Source organism: Macaca thibetana, chromosome 5, assembly GCF_024542745.1.
Source record: "Macaca thibetana thibetana isolate TM-01 chromosome 5, ASM2454274v1, whole genome shotgun sequence".
In the NCBI taxonomy this organism is placed as follows: domain Eukaryota; kingdom Metazoa; phylum Chordata; class Mammalia; order Primates; family Cercopithecidae; genus Macaca; species Macaca thibetana.
In genome coordinates this window covers 49,835,486-49,851,765 of record NC_065582.1, presented here as the reverse complement: position 1 = coordinate 49,851,765, position 16,280 = coordinate 49,835,486, and the positions used below count along the sequence as shown (strand labels likewise).

Sequence of the window (16,280 nt, the reverse complement as noted above, 5' to 3'; positions counted from 1 at the left end):
CACTTTTGGGAGGCCAAGGCGGGTGGATCACTTGAGGTCAGGAGTTCAGGACCAGCCTGGCCAACATGGTGAAACCTCATCTCTATTAAAAAATACAAAAATTAGCTGGGCGTGGTGGCACCTGCCTGTAATCCCAGCTACTCGGGAGGCTGAGGCAGGAGAATCATTTTAACCCAGGAGGCAGAGGTTGCAGTGAGCTGAGATCACGCCACTGCACTCCAGCCTGGGTGACAGAGTAAGACTCCATCTCAAAAAAAAAAAAAAAAAAGAAAAAAATAAAAAGGGATCTCCCAAAATGACGGAGTGACTCTGTGTGATGAGCTCCTCAAACTCCATTGTCCTTGCAGATACCAAGCAGCATCTGTCACATAAGCCGGGAGATTCTCCAAGTGATCAGGGGACAAGAAGGAGCTGGGATGCAGAGGAAATGCAAATCTCCCTTCCCTGCATGCTCTTCGGGTTCCCTACAAGCAGCAACACTGAAGGGCAGTGGTGGGACTCATGCCCTCCTGCCACCAGCCACCACCTACCTATTGTGTCCCCACTCAGAGTTACTTGACAAGGAGCAATTTAGACAGTTACACATCTCTATAAAAAGATTAACTCCAGCAACCTCTCATCCCAAGCCTTTTCTGAGCATATTAACCTGTTGCTCTGATCCCAGTCAGTGTAATCATCCAAAAGACCGCCCGGGGCCAAAGTCAGAAGACCAAGGCCAGGTCATCCATTCAGAGTGCAAGCGGCTCATGGCAGTGTGCAGCCCACTGCTTCAGTGAGTCACCTAAACAAGAGGAGAAAGAATCAGGAGCAAACAAAAAACCTGCAAGAAGCAAACCTCCTTTGAATTGCTTTGTCTGTTTTTATTTAGAAAAAGATCTACTATGAGCATGGCATTAGAAATGGCTCATGAGGTTTTCCCTTAGGAGAATGTTTCATATTTTCTGAACAAAGTTGTTGCAAGCAAAGTTGCATATTGTGTTCATTGGACACCGTCAAATAGAAAAATATTCATAAAAAGTTTTAGGCCACAGGTCTCCCAAGTGATGTGCCCACATTGAAGGAATACACTAAGTAATCCACTGGGAGGGTGAGGAAAATATTGGAGCATCTGTTTATACTGATTCTTAAAATCCTATCCTTTAATTAAAAAAATTTTTTTTTGAGACAGAGCCTTGCTCTGTTGCCCAGGCTGGAGTGCAGATGTGTGATCTTGGCTCACTGCAATCTCCGCCTCCTGGGTTCAAGCGATTCTTCTGCCTCAGCCTCCTGAGTAGCTGGGACTACAGGCACGTGCCACCATGCTCGGCTAATTTTTGTATTTTTAATAGAGTCAAGGTTTCACCATATTGGCCAGGTTGGTCTTGAACTCCTGACGTCAAGTGATCCACCTGCCTCGACCTCCCAAAGTGCTAGGATTACAAGCATGAGCCACTGCTCCTGGCCCTAAATTTTTTTTTTTTTTTTTTTTTTTTTTTTTTTTGAGACGGAGTCTCGCTCTGTTGCCCAGGCTGGAGTGCAGTGGCCGGATTTCACCTCACTGCAAGCTCCGCCTCCCGGGTTTACGCCATTCTCCTGCCTCAGCCTCCCGAGTAGTTGGGACTACAGGCGCCCGCCACCTCGCCCGGCTAGTTTTTTGTATTTTTTAGTAGAGACGGGGTTTCACCGTGTTAGCCAGGCTGGTCTTGATCTCCTGACCTTGTGATCTGCCCGTCTCGGCCTCCCAAAGTGCTGGGATTACAGGCTTGAGCCACCGCGCCCGGCCAGCCCTAAATTTTTTAAAAAAATTTTTATGTTTTTATAGAGATGAGGTCTCACTGTGTTGCCCAGGCTGGCCTCAAAACTCCTGGCTCAAATGATCCTCCTGCCTCTGCCTCCCAAAGGCCCAGGATTATAGGCATGAACCAGCTTCCTGGCCCTCCATCCTTTAATTTTTATGTTTGTTTTATAATGAATATGATATTCTTTTCCAGTTGAATGTATTAGCTGTGCTAATAGATAAATCCCAGATTTTCCATGGTTTAACACAGTGGAAGTTCATGTCCTGCTCAAGTACGGTCCTGTAAGGGCCTCCTCTGCTACAGGAGGATGTGTGCATATTTTTATGGGGCTGTGCAACTGTTAGGGCTATGCAATCAGAAAAGTTTGGAGAGTAGTGTTGAAGGAACTGCCAGATTTGGAGCTGCCAGGCCACAATTTGATTCTTTTCCCCACCCCCAAATAACATAAACTTTGTAGTATACTTATTGACTGAGACAAGGCCCAAATAGCACTTAGTTTGGGGCCATCCTCACTGCTCCTGGCTACCAGATCCAGGTGGGAATGCACAGTAGTCCTGAGCCCCCAGGGCCCAGGCTCCATGGTATTGGGATGGACAACAAGGGGTCTCAGCAGCTTTAACTACTCAATCTCCACAGTGCCCACTGGACTGTCCCTTAGAGTGACCAACTCTTTCCAGTGCTTCTGGGTCTTACCCAGTTTTAGCACTTAAAGCTCCATGTCCCCCTAAATTCCTCAGTCCCAGACAAATGAAGATCGCTTTCATGGGAAGCTTCCATATCAAAGGAGCATGGGATTGTTCAAAGAGGGCTCTCACCAGGGAATGAGTAGACACAGCCTGTTTTCCCATGGACAGCCTGTTTCTCCAATATGGACATGCAGGAGAGGAGACAGTGGTCATAATCAACTATACCCCCTGTTCTCACAGGCAGGGAAATTGACAGCTGCTGCAGGCTGTTTGCTGTTCCATTTGGGAAATTTTCCTGAGGATCCCCTGTAATAAGAGGATAGAATATATCTGCCTTCATGACTTAAAAGAGGCTATACATTATTTTCATGTTGGTTTTCATGTCAGTGAAACTGTAATTAGCCACTGACAGGATTGTCAGGAAGTAATTTTCAGAGTTTGGTCCCCTTGAGTTAAACATGCCTGCTGACAGCTTACTGAGGACGTGTTATTGTGGGGATACCATCCAGGCCTGGAGGGACCCAGAATCAGGCAGAAGGATGCGGTTACATGGCGGAGGGACTGGAGGAGGTGACAATTAGCAGGTAGAATGGGATTCCAGGTATTTCAAGGCCAAGCAATACTTGGTGCTTTCACCAGGCAGGCAGCAGGGAAGACTGTCGGCAACAAACAGGGCACCCAACTGGCGGTCACATAATTATTTTCAATCTCTGAGAGATGATAGGAAGAAATGGGCAAAGTCTTATTTCCGAGGGACTAAGGCTTGAGGCAGGTCAGCAAAAGAGGGACCAGGGTGAAAATACAATGAGCACAGCTGGAACGTGAGGTTGGGGTGAGCTCAGCAGTGACCAGCCACTTGTAGGGGACAAAGGGCCTATTTCTTGAGAAAGAAAGGTGCAGAGATATGGTGCTAAGCTGCTCCAGTACTCCAGGTCTTGCCATCTGTGAGCACAAATGCAGTTGCAATCACATCCTTGCCTAAATCTCAATGACTTCTAGCCACCTGCTGCTCACCCAGGATCCCAGCACCCCCGTTCCGCATCTTCCCAATTCCTTCTGGGAATACAGGGGATGTGCCCAGGAACACAGCTCCCGCTGGCAAGCAATTGAAGGGAGGGGCTGTGCCACTGTCCTGCTCCCCAGTCCTCTGTGAGTACAGTACCCTCCCCAGGTTCTGGAGTGCCTTCCACCACCGCCAGGAGCTGCTCTGGGTCTGTGGCAGAGGGAGATTAAGGGTGTGACTCTCCCTGACTTTGTCTCTTCTGTCATCTGAGGCATGGCACCGCTTGTGTCTGGAATCTCACCAAGCTTTTCATGAGGACGATCCGTTAGCGTCTGTTCTGGTCTCTGGTTTCCCATTAGGTGTGAAACTAGTTCCCTAGCTTGTGGGGGCAGCAGGGGGAACTCCAAAACATCCCCTCTATTTTTATTTCCTTTCTCCTTGCTCAAAGGCCTTCTTCCTCTTTCAGATAAGAGACACAAAAGCACACATGCCTATCAACTAATGTGGACAGACACCCAAAGAGCTTCTGCCATCTGCAGTGTGGTTTCTACATAGTTAGGACATTCTTATACAATATTATCTCTTTGTTCCCAGATGCCAAGCCAAGGACACTAGAAAAACCTCTAAGTAATTAGACTTTTATGAAGGCTAACCTGGGCTATTTTTGAAGGTGCTTTTAAAACAATCTTATCACACCTAATTTTGAATAAAAATATGTTGTGGAAAAACTTGATGCTTACATTTGGAATAATTTAAGGTGTATTACAAAACAATAAATGATGGAACAGTTGTGTTATGTTTCCAAAAAAGTTCATATAAAATTTCAGTGAGTGTGAAAGGACTAGAGCCTTCCTCTGCTGCTACTCCATTTACCTCGTGGGAAACAGGTCTATGGATTTAGCCAAGGAAAAAGAAACCTGGGAACGCTGTTTATTCTTTGCATAGTTGTAATATAAAGTACGAATTTTATCAAGTATGTTTTCACTGACGCTATCCTCGCCACCCAAAAAGACGTTAATGGAAAGACAACCATCAGAAGCAAAATCATGCCAAGAACGAGAAACAGCAGGAGGAAAAACTTTGTTTACTTCTGTGAGTTCTAGAAAGTTGTAGTTACGGTTTGTGAGATTATCAGTGTTAGGCTTTAGACAAGACATTCCTTGGGTCACTAGTGGCCTTTTGGGTGGTAATGACAACAGTCCAAAAAGGAAGAAGAAAGCAATTTTGCATTCATATTATCCATTTCCAATTTTTTTTTTTTTTTGGAGACAGAGTCTCGCTCTGTCACCCAGGCTGGAGTGCTGTGGCCGGATCTCAGCTCACTGCAAGCTCCGCCTCCCAGGTTTACGCCATTCTCCTGCCTCAGCCTCCCGAGTAGCTGGGACTACAGTCGCCCGCCACCTCGCCTGGCTAATTTTTTGTATTTTTTAGTAGAGACGGGGTTTCACCGTGTTAGCCAGGATGGTCTCGATCTCCTGACCTCGTGATCCGCCCGTCTTGGCCTCCCAAAGTGCTGGGATTACAGGCTTGAGCCACCGCGACCGGCCCCATTTCCAATTTTTTAGGGGACTGATGGTCACCCTCCTGGCTCTTAGAGATGTGTGTGGGTAACCGCGCTGTTGTCTTTGCTGGTGGGGTTAAAATTTTCCATATGTGCTTCAGGACTCTACCTCAGCCACGTCTTTCTGTGAGCACTGAACTTGTTAATTATGCATGTTTCTTACCTAGCTTTAAAAGATGACTGAGTTATTATTGGGGAGTTTTTTCCCATGTAGTTGAGGCATAAGCTGATAAAGTTGAATTGACCTAGACACAATTTTCTGTGGGATTATGGAGAATGAGGGAAGAATTATGCTTCGTAATTATGCTTTTTTTTTTTTTTTTTTTAAATTCAGAGAAAATAGATCACTTATGGTGACCCAGGCTAAAAGACCTAGGTCTTCAACAACCAGCATCATCTATTTCTAGATCAATTGCCTTGTAATACTAAGTATTCAAGCTTTGAGGCTTACTGAAGGAAAGATATGGGATCATTTACAATCCTGTAGACTATGACCTTCCACCAGGATCTACTCAAGACCTCATCACACATTATGTTAAAGTTCTTTCTGGTGGTGAAATTGTCAGCAAAGAGCTTGGCCAACCTAACCAAGATCACTTGGGAGGTATACCTTAGGAGGGAGGATGAATATAATTCATCTTTTTCCCTTTTGTTAGATGCAGATGAATTAATTATAGTTCCCAGAGAACTATTCCCTTTTGCTTAAATTAGTGTCAGATTTTCCATCCAAGTCTTCTATGAATAGAGGCAATATGACTTGACATTAGGACAGAGCTTTGGAATCTAGAGGTGGATGCTGTCTATCTTTGGTTCTCTGCAATGCATGTTGGTCTGGGCTCTCAGGCCTTAGTTTATTCCTCCATAAAATGGGAATGAATATGCTCACTCATTTACTTCAGGAGATTTTTAAGGGAATTATTTAAAGACCATTTTGTAATGTTCTGGGTAACTCAAGTAGAAGGCAATGGATGTGAGGGAATTTTTAAAATAAGAAATCTCTTGAATATGAATTGAGTAATCTCTTAAGTTCTTCAGATAAGATATGGAGTGATCTTTAGGCTCAGGAGGCCTGTCTTTTGGAAAAGTGCTATGACTCACTTCTACTACTGGCAACTTATATGTAGGAGAATGATTCTTGGCCCTGCTCTGAGGTTTAAACAATGTTTAACCTTGAAAGATTGATTTTAAATGTAAAGGTCACTTAAACTCTTTTGTAAGTTCTTATATTACTTTTGTTAAAATAGGCGAACATTTACCTCTAGATGAAAAATCAATGCTTCAGTGTAAAGTTTTCTCATAAAATAACCTATGTCTTTATTTTTTTCCACAGACAAAACTGTGTGGAGTTTTATCCTATATTCATAATTACATTGTGGATGGCTGGGTGGTATTTCAACCAAGGTAATGTTAAAATACAGTCAACTGTGTTCTAATGATGACTATGGTGCTTAAATGATTAAGGAGCGGATATATGGCCAGGCATGGTGGCTCATACCTATATTCCTAGCACTTTGGGAGGCCCAGGTGGGCGGATCACCTGAGGTCAGGAGTTCAAGACCAGCCTGGCCAACATGGTGAAACCCTGTCTCTACTAAAGATACAAAAATTAGCTGAGCGTAGTGGCGCATGCCTGTAATCCCAGCTACTCGGGAGGCCGAGGCAGGAGAATCACTTGAACCAGGAGGTGGAGGCTGCAGTGAGCTGAGATCGTGCCACTGCACTCCCGCCTGGGTGACAGAGACCATCTCAAAAAAACAAACAAAAAGAGGAGCAGATATGCAACTACATAGCTACCAATCCTGGAGACTAAACAAAATAAACTGTGTGTGCGTCAGAGTGCTATGTTGCAGATATATGAACTTTGGCTTCATTCTAATTTAATTCAATAATGAAAAAAATATTGAGACAAACAATATGCTAGATATTCAAGGATGAAAATGACATGAGCTTTGTCTTCAAATCTAATAATCTACAGTTGACTCTTGAACAATGGAGGGGTTGGGGCGCTGACCCCCTGCCCCACACACACATAGTAGAAAATCTGCATATCACTTTTGATTCCCCAAAACTTAACTACTAATATCCTATTGGTCTGGAAGCCTTACTGAGTACAGTCTACTAATAAATATTTTCCATGTTTTATGTATCATATACTGTATTCTTACAATAAAGCATGCTAGAGAAAAGAAAATGTTATTAAAATCATAAGGAAGAGCAAATATTTACTATTTATTAAGTGGAAGTGGACCATCATAAAGTCTTCATCCTCATAATTTTCACGTTGAGTAACCTGAGGAAGAGGAAGAAGAGGGGTTGGTTTTGCTGCCTCAAGGGTGGCAGAATCAGAAAAGGTGAAGGAGGTAGAAGGGGAGACAGAATTGGCAGGCGCAGTAGGTATAAATTTATAGACCTATTTCTAACGTTTTTGCTTTTTTCTCTAAAAATGTTTCTATATAGTACCAATCCTTCTTCCACTGTTGCCTTTAGTTTCAGTGCTTGTATCATAGAAGGGTCCATGTCATAAAAGAAGTAAAAAAGCAGACTTGAATCATCAGAACCCTTCTGCCAGATTGTCTAATGTCAATTTGTTTTCTGGTACTGCCTCTTCTGTCTTCTTCCTTATCATCTGGCAGTGGTTCAGAGCACTCGTCTCTACCAAGTCATCTTCTGTTAATTCATCTGGCGTGGTGTCTATTAGCTCTTGAATTTCTCCAAGATTCATATCTTGAGACCCTTTATCCCCTCACATTCTTTGCCACAGCCACTATCTCTTTCATGATTTCCTTGATTGGCTCTGTTGTAAATCCTGTGAATGTCATGCACAACGTCTGTACGCAGTGTTCTTCAGCAGGAATTTATTGTTTCAGGTTTGATGGCTTTCACAACCTTCCTATAACAATGCTAGCATCTTCAATGGTGTAATCCTTCTAGGCATTCATAATGCTTTTTCTATCAGGGTTCTCTTCCATAACATTGACAAATCATTCCCATAGAGTACCTTGTATCATGAGCCTTAAAGGTCCTGATAACCCCCTGATTTAGAGGCTGAATTAAAGATGTTGTATTTGGGGGCAAGTAGACTACTTTTATGCCTTCTGCGTTGAACTCACGGGTTTCTGGGTGGTCAGGGACATTGTCCAATATCAAAAGAATGTTAGAAGGTAATTCCATCCTGACTTCAGGGACAAAGCATTCATAGAACCAATCCAGAGAAGAGGTTCTTGTTGTCCAAGCTTTTTTTTTTTTTTGTACAACCAAATGACTGGCAGGTGCTGTTTATCTTTTTCCTTCAAGGCTCAAGGGATTAGCAGCTTTATAGATAAGGACAATCCTGAGTATAAACCTGACTGCATTTACACAAAACAGTAGAGTTAGCCTATCCCTTCCTGTCTTAAATCCTGGAGCGTGCTTCTCTTCTTTACTAATAAATGTCCTTTGTGACTTTTTTTTTTTTTTTAAATCCCCAGGATAGGGCACTTTTGTTTGCATTAAAAACCTGTTCAGGCAGATATCCTTTCTCCTCAATGATTTTAATGGTGCCTGGGAACTCATGTATTGCTTCTTGGTTGGTAGAAGCTGCTTCTCCTGTTATCTTGATATTTTGAAAGCTAAACTTCTTTCTAAAATTATCAAACCATCCTTTGCTGGCATTAAATCCTTCAGCTTTAGATCCTTCATCTTCCTTTTGCTTAAAATTGTCATATAAGGATTTTGCTTTTTTGCAAATCCTATTAGAGTCTACAAGTATGTGTTTCTTATAGCAATCCTGCCCCCACATAAAAGCTGCATTTCAGTATGAGATAAAAAGATATTTTGGAAAAAGTGCAAGGTTTTTCCCCCTGCTGGTATAGCTGCAAGTGACAGCTTTACAAATCACCTTTTCTTTCTGTTTTCTTTTCTTATCTTTTCGTTTTTCTTTTCTTCATTTTTTTTTTTTTTCCACTGGTCCTTGCACTGAATTCATTTATCTTGCAGTGGTGGTCAACCATAGCTCACAGCTGCAGACCTCAATCTATGACACATATTAAGTCATTCAATTTTTTCTTGTAATATCATGACTTTTCTCTGCTTTTTGGGAGCACTTTCAGCACCACTAGTAGCAATCTGTATGAGTCTCATGGCATTATTCAAGGTTTATGGTATTGCACTAAACATTGATGAAAATAGGCAAAAACCCTGAGAGATCACTTTTTACTGAGATATGCAATTTGCTGGAGAGAAGAACTGCTCAGGTGGAGATGATTAGCATCACCTTTTAAGCAGATACTTGGCAACACTTGAGCTCACTGCAATAGCAACAGGAGGTGGCTACAAAATATTTATAATAGCACAGTATTACTATAGTTAATTTTATGCAGTTATGATTTAATACTGCATCTTTACATTTGTTTACATTTCTCTCAACTACAAATGGCACCATGTATTATGGTCTGTGTTTGTATGCTTTGATAAATTTTAACTTTGTACAAAATTCATATATATATCTATATAGGCTTTCTGCTGAATATTTTTAAAAACTTGTGTATATTTTATGATAGTAAATGATAAAATAGACCAGTATCTACATCTGTTTTATGCATTGGTGACCTACCTTTTTCCTAATTTTTCAGTATTTCTGGGCTATGTGGGTCATTTGTGAGTTTTGTCAAATTGTCACAAATCTCCAAAATGTTTTCCAATATATTTATGTGTTTATTTTTGTAAACCCACCTCCTGCACAATCCAATATATTTATTGGAAAATATCCGTGTATAAATGGACCTGTGCAGTTCAAACCCATGTTGTTCAAGGGTCATCTATAATTCTAATTAATTGAAGGAAGAGAACACAGAATGAAAAATTCACATTAATAATTATAGCTGGCCAGGCCCAGCAGCTTATGTCTGTAATCCCAGCAATTTGGGAGGCTAAAGTGGAGGGATTGCTTGAGGCCAGAAATTCAAGACCAGCCTGGGCAACAAAGGAGACCCTGTGTCTACAAAATTTTAATTAAAAAACTATCTGGGCACACATGTAGTCCCAGCTACTTGGGAGGCTGAGGTGGGAGGAGCTCTCAAGCCCAAGAGTTTCAGGCTGCAGTGAATCATGATAGCGCCACTGCATTCCAGCATGGGTGACAGAGTGAGACCCTGTCTCAAAAAGAAAATAATAATAATTGTCATTGTGGCTATTATTTATTGAGCCCTTATTATGTGCCAGGTACTGGTTTATTTATTTATTTATTTTGAGACGGAGTCTGGCTCTGTCGCCCAGGCTGGAGTGCAGTGGCGCGATCTCAGCTCATCGCAAGCTCCGCCTCCCGGGTTCACGCCATTCTCCTGCCTCAGCCTCCCAAGTAGCCAGGACTACAGGCACCTGCCACCATGCCCGGGTAACTTTTTGTATTTTTAGTAGAGACGGGGTTTCCCTGTGTTAGCTGGGATGGTCTCAATCTCCTGACCTCATGATCTGTCCGCCTCGGCCTCCCAAAGTGCTGGGATTACAGGCGTGAGCCACCGCTCCAGGCCGCCGGGTAGTGTTTTTAAGTGTTATGCATACATTGTCCCATGCGTCAGATTTACAGGATTTAAAGCCTTCATATGAGGGAGGGTCTATAATTAATTTCTACCTTACAGATGAGGAAGCTGAGGTACAGAGATGTTAATTAATTTTTCCAACTTGACATTCACCAATGTGGGGAAATTTTTCCTTTCAAGTGCAGAGCCGGGTCTGTAGGCATTTGTGCCGACAACCCATGCACCTTTTCTTAAAGGTCTCCAAGTATGTAGTGCTGCCGTTTGTATGTAGCGACTCTACAAACACCCACTTTCTGTTTGACTGGGATATCCTTGGTGAGCTGAGGGCTTTCTCTAAACTTGGCTTCTGCGTTTAACAGTGAGGCAGACCAGCCCCTGCTACCTTCGTTGGAGAAATTCAATCCCCTTTTTCTGGTAACTTTCACTGTCTCATTTTGGTCTATACTTGATTGCCAAGATTTAAATAAACCAAAATCCAGCTGCTTTCAAAGGCAACCCCATCACTGCCTTCCTTATAGTTTTTACTGTGAACTGAGGAATTTCAGGTACAATGTCCTTTAGAGAAAGACTTCTTCACTTTATTCCAACTCATATTTGTGTCGCTTAAGGGCATGAATGAAACCGCTGTTCCTTGTCATGTAAGAGCACATTAACAACTAATAAGAAAAGCGCCTTTTGGTAATGGGACTCTGTCTCTGCCATTTGACCCTTTGGATTTCTCTGTGATAGGCTGAATGAGGCAGAATGCCTGTCAGAAAGGAGTTCTTGAGTATCTTGTCAGAAATTTCTTTTCATTCTTTCTCATCCAAAGTCAGTCACCTACTAACTGTTGCTGAACTGTTCTCATTGGCTTTCTGGGAGTAACTCCCTAGACAGGGAGTCTCAAAACTGAGAACCATGTTCAGAACTCTTCGGCTTCCTCAGACCCTGGGAAGGGTCTACCAGCTCTTCCTTCCCAGATCTTTGCTTGGTCCCCTTGTTCCTGTTCTCTGGCCCCAAACAGATGTCATCCCCTCCAGAGGCCTTCCTTTACCCCATTTTGGCAGCCTCCTCCACTTCCTCTCTCTCCCATGTCTCTTCATTTCTTTCACAGCACTTTCAAGTTTACACTTTTCTTCTCATTTTTGTCTTTGTTGTCTGTCTTTGCTGAGAGAATGTGTGCTCTATGAAGTCAGGGAGCTTGTATCTTTTTCACTGCCAACCTCAATCCTTAAAGTAATACCTGGTTTATGGTAGATATGGGGCTGGGCGTGGTGGCTCACACCTGTAATCCCAGCACTTTGGGAGGCCAAGACAGGAGGATGGCTTGAGCCCAGGAGTTCAAGACCAGCCTGGGCAGCATAGGGAGGCCTTTTCTCTACAAATAAAATTTAAAAATTGGCCAGGCCTGGTGGCATATACCTGTGGTCCCAGCTACTTAGGAGGCTGAGGTGGGAGGATTGCATGAGCCCAGGAGGTCAAGGCTGTACTGCGCCCTGATCATGCCACACATTCCTGCCTGGGTGACAGAGCAAGACCCTATCTCAAGAAAAAAAAAAAGTGCGGCCAAGTAAAATAATAAATTTAATCTAGCATATCACAGTCCCACACACAGACTCCAAATGTTTACAACAGGGCTCTGGCAACTTGCATCTGTGAGGTGCTGAGGAAGGGAATGGAGCCCTAACATAGAGAAGACAATGATATGTTTCACTGGATGCGATGATAGAACATCATAGTACTGTATTTCATGTTTCTTTTTCAGACTAATTTTATATATAATAAAATGCATAAATCTTCAATGAATTTTAAGAAGTACACACACCTGTGTGGTCCAAATCTCTATAAAGATCTAGAACATGGCAACCACCCAGAAAGTGTCCTCCTGCTTCTCCCAGTCAGTCCCCATTCTCACTCCCAGATGCAAGCACTTCTGATTGTTTCATCGTTTAGTTTTGTCCATTCTAGAACTTCATATAATTGGAATCGTATAGTATGTAGCCTGTGTAATGCTTCATTCACTCAGCATTGTTGTGTTGCATGGATCTGTTTGTTTTCATTGCTGAGTAGCATTCCATTGAATAGACTCTATAACAGCTTGGTTATCCATTCTCCTGTTGATAGACTTCTGGGCTATTTCCAGTTTTTGGCTATTATGAATAAAGCTGCAATGAACATTCTTACACAAGTCCTTTTGTGAACACATGCTTTCATTTCTCTTGGATAAATATGTAGGGATGAGATTGCTGAGTCAAATGTTATGTTCGATTTTATAAGAAACTACCAGAACTTTTCCCAAAGTGGCTGTACTATTTTGTATTCCTGCCAGTGATGTATTCTGAATATAAGTATTTTGTCCGATATGTGTTTTGTGAATATTTTCTCGGTCTTCATACAACATCTTAAGAGACTGCTGTTGTCTTTTGTGCCTTTTCTTTTTTCCCACCCCCTCTATAGTTTTTGCTACTTGTCTGGGTCTGATGTACATATATGGCCGTCACCTATACTTCTGGGGATATTCAGAAGCTGCTAAAAAACGGTAAGGAGAACCCACTAATTTTGTATTTATGCAAAAAGTAGCAGGATAAGGTCTGGGTCAGTTTCCTTCTCTTGAGAGATATTAACAGCACTGCGAGTTGTGGTGGCAAAAGTAATACATACTGTGCGAGGCCAAGTCTTGCCAGGCCATACACAATTAGGCATGAGATAGGACAATGCAAGTATAAAACTGTGCACTGAATGTGGACTCTAGTTCCTTGCAAAAATTTTGCCTCGTCTCCAGAAATTTACCAAGGAAAAATCCTGCCTAGCCTTGATAATGCTTTGAATGTTCAAAGAAACCAAGTGATCTGTATGGTTAGGCATTCCCTTTAATTTATGTGATGAGCCAAAATTTTCAAATTGCAAAAATATAGATGTTCTGGACAGTGTCAATGATAGGACAGCCTATTTCAGGACTCTCAGCTTCCTTATTACAACCCAGTTTGTCACTTTTCTCTTTCATGTCCACCCTGCAGAATCACTGGTTTCCGACTGAGTCTGGGGATTTTGGCCTTGTTGACCCTCCTAGGTGCCCTGGGAATTGCAAACAGCTTTCTGGATGAATATCTGGACCTCAATATTGCCAAGAAACTGAGGCGGCAATTCTAACTTTTTCTCTTCCCTTTAATGCTTGCAGAAGCTGTTCCCAACATGAAGGTAACTTGGTATCATTTGTTAAATAAAAATAAATAAAGTCTTTATTCTGTTTTTCTTGAAATGGCTTTGTAGAAACACACCCTTTAGAGCATACATTTCCTGTTTAAGAATTGAAATTTGCTTGGGGTAGGTACATCCATATCATCAGTGGAAGTGTGTTGTGCCCTAGTTTTAGAAATGCATGCTGAAGTCATGACCGGTTGTGTGGGGACAGAGCAGCCTGACCCGTGTGCTGCCCTTTCTGAGGACTACTGACGTAACCTGCCACTCTGCTTCTCTCTTGATGGAAAGTTTCAGACAGAAGCTGATAAGGCAGCTGAGCCCTTTCATTGGTTATAGGAAAACAACAGATAGGAAGGCATGTAGGGGACATCAGGCAAACACATAGAGTAGCCAGAGAAGGGAGTCATCAACTGATAGCACAAAACAAAACAGGTTATAAAAGGCTGGGCACGGTGGCTCACACCTGTAATCCCAACACTTTGAGAGGCCAAGGAGGGCGAATCACGAGGTCAGGAGATTGAGACCATCCTGGCTAACACGGTGAAACCCTGTCTCTACTAAAAATACAAAAAATTAGCTGGGCGTGGTGGCGGGTGCCTGTAGTCGCAGCTACTCGGGAGGCTGAGGCAGGAGAATGGCGTGAACTTGGGAGGCGGAGCTTGCAGTGAACCAAGATCGCCCTACTGCACTCCAGCCTGGGCGACACAGCAAGACTGTGTCTCAAACAAACAAACAAAAAAAACCCAAAGAAAAACAAAAACAGGTTATCAAAATGTACTTTATAAAGTAAAAAGTGTTTCCAAGCCAAAAGAGCTTGCTGCCGGATGACCATACTGCAAAACCAGGTTTTTGAGAAAAGAAAAAAATTTAATTTTAAAAAAGAGATGGTCTTGCTGTCACCCAGGTTGGAGCCTCCAACACATGGGCTCAAGCAGGCCTCCTGCTTCAGCCTCCAGTGCTGGGATTCAGGTGTAAGCCACTCTGCCCAGCCAACAAAAGCTTTATATTGCAAGTCAACTCACAGGGAGATAGGAGTCAAGCTCAAATCTGTCTCCCTCTGCTGGCTTCCAAGCAGTATTTTTATTAGAAAATGTCGGGGTAAATTCTGAGATTAGTAGGTGATTGGTTGAAAGAAAGCGGAGGTCTGGAAAGTCTTTGGGCATGTCCAGTTATTTATTTATGCTGCCTCAGGGGTAGCATGTGCAGATTCCAGGGGAGTTAATATGAAATGTCGTGGAAATTCAAGCTGTGACATCAGCAAGCTTGTTCTGTGCAGACTCCAGTTAGCCATCTTGGTTCCTACGGATTTCAGCCATTTTTTTCTTTTTCTTTTAATCTCATAAACTGAGAGAGTTTCAGTGTTTCCGTAAGTTATTTCTTTTCTTATCTGCCATCCTCCAAACTCAAGAATTTCCTTTAGTCATTGGTTTCTTTAACTCTTTGAGGCACAGTTTCAAGAGGAAGAAGAGAAAATGGATATCATTTCAAGGAATTGCCCAGGGACCAGTGCGAAGAGGATATTCTTTCTCTTGGCGGAGGAAGGTGGGTCATGCTCACGACTGTAGAACCTGGGTTGGGTTCTGCTGTACGCCCTGTGTCATGTGGGGTTTGGAGGGTGTTATGGAAAATACAGCAGAACCCCCAAAGCTGTTCTGACCCTGATGTGCAGTCATTGTCTGGCACAATGCAGATGACTTTTCCTCATTTTCTTCATCTGTAAAATGAGAACGATTCTACCTCACAGCTTTCAAAGAAAAGGTAAAATGAATTGTGAGCATATATAACACATTTTGACATCAGGAAAAGGGCCCTCTGTCAATTTTCCAAAGAAAATTGGACAGCCTTGAGTCTGGTGTGGGCATCTTCAAAAGTTGTTTATTGTACTTTTCTTTTTTTGTGGATGCAATAGAAGTTAAAAAGGCCAGGAATAATATTAACAGAAAAAGAAAGAAAGACACTTAAATACAAGTGTTCCCATAATACATAACCTCCTGCATCCCAAATAGCAGTACAGTATTAAATACCCCAAAGCACACTGAGAATATACTGGTCTGGGAGTGGACATATTTGCATACTCAGGTTCCCCTACTCACTGGCCATTTGAATTTGGACAAGGCACCCCATCAGTAGGAGGTTGTGAAGCAAAGAAGTGAAGACTCCAGAACCAGACCACCCTATCCTGTCCTATCACTTGCTGGCTGTGCTACCCCAGCACTTTGTAGCTCTCTGCCTTGGTTTTCTTTTAGGTAAAATAGGGAAAATACGCTAAAAAGCTATGATTCTATGGCCTTTTACTTAATATTCTGATAAATTATGGTTGTGACTTGGATTGTGACATTTTAATTGTTTTATACATTGAGACCAATGAAGGATGAGAATGCAAATTTTTGATACTAAGGCATAATTACTTCATAACCATGTCCTTTGCAAGTTGTAAAGAAACTTTCCAAATCTTACAATTGAAGATTTTTAAACAATTTCTGTTTTGCACTTAAATTGGCTCTGGGCAGGGTAAAACACACACACACACACACACACACACACACACACACACAC

At 42.4% G+C, this 16,280-nt stretch overlaps 2 protein-coding genes across 17 annotated transcripts in view; one reads left to right on the top strand and one right to left on the bottom strand.

Moving 5' to 3' along the window:
- MGST2 (microsomal glutathione S-transferase 2) overlaps positions 1–15,278 on the top strand; it is a 38,824-nt gene extending 23,546 nt beyond the window's left edge. The window contains exons 3-6 of one of the 4 annotated variants that reach the window (XM_050790262.1): positions 6,359–6,429; positions 12,981–13,062; positions 13,541–13,721; positions 15,176–15,278. In XM_050790262.1, coding sequence (XP_050646219.1) covers positions 6,359–6,429; positions 12,981–13,062; positions 13,541–13,673 — 286 coding nt within the window. In that variant the 3' untranslated portion in view covers positions 13,674–13,721; positions 15,176–15,278. Of the gene's footprint in view, positions 1–6,358; positions 6,430–12,980; positions 13,063–13,540; positions 13,773–15,169 lie in introns of those variants that run through there. The other 3 variants (XM_050790265.1, XM_050790264.1, XM_050790266.1) reach the window with 3 other exon arrangements.
- NDUFC1 (NADH:ubiquinone oxidoreductase subunit C1) overlaps positions 1–16,280 on the bottom strand; it is an 829,703-nt gene that overhangs the window by 400,105 nt on the left and 413,318 nt on the right. The gene's annotated exons all lie outside the window — the stretch shown is intronic.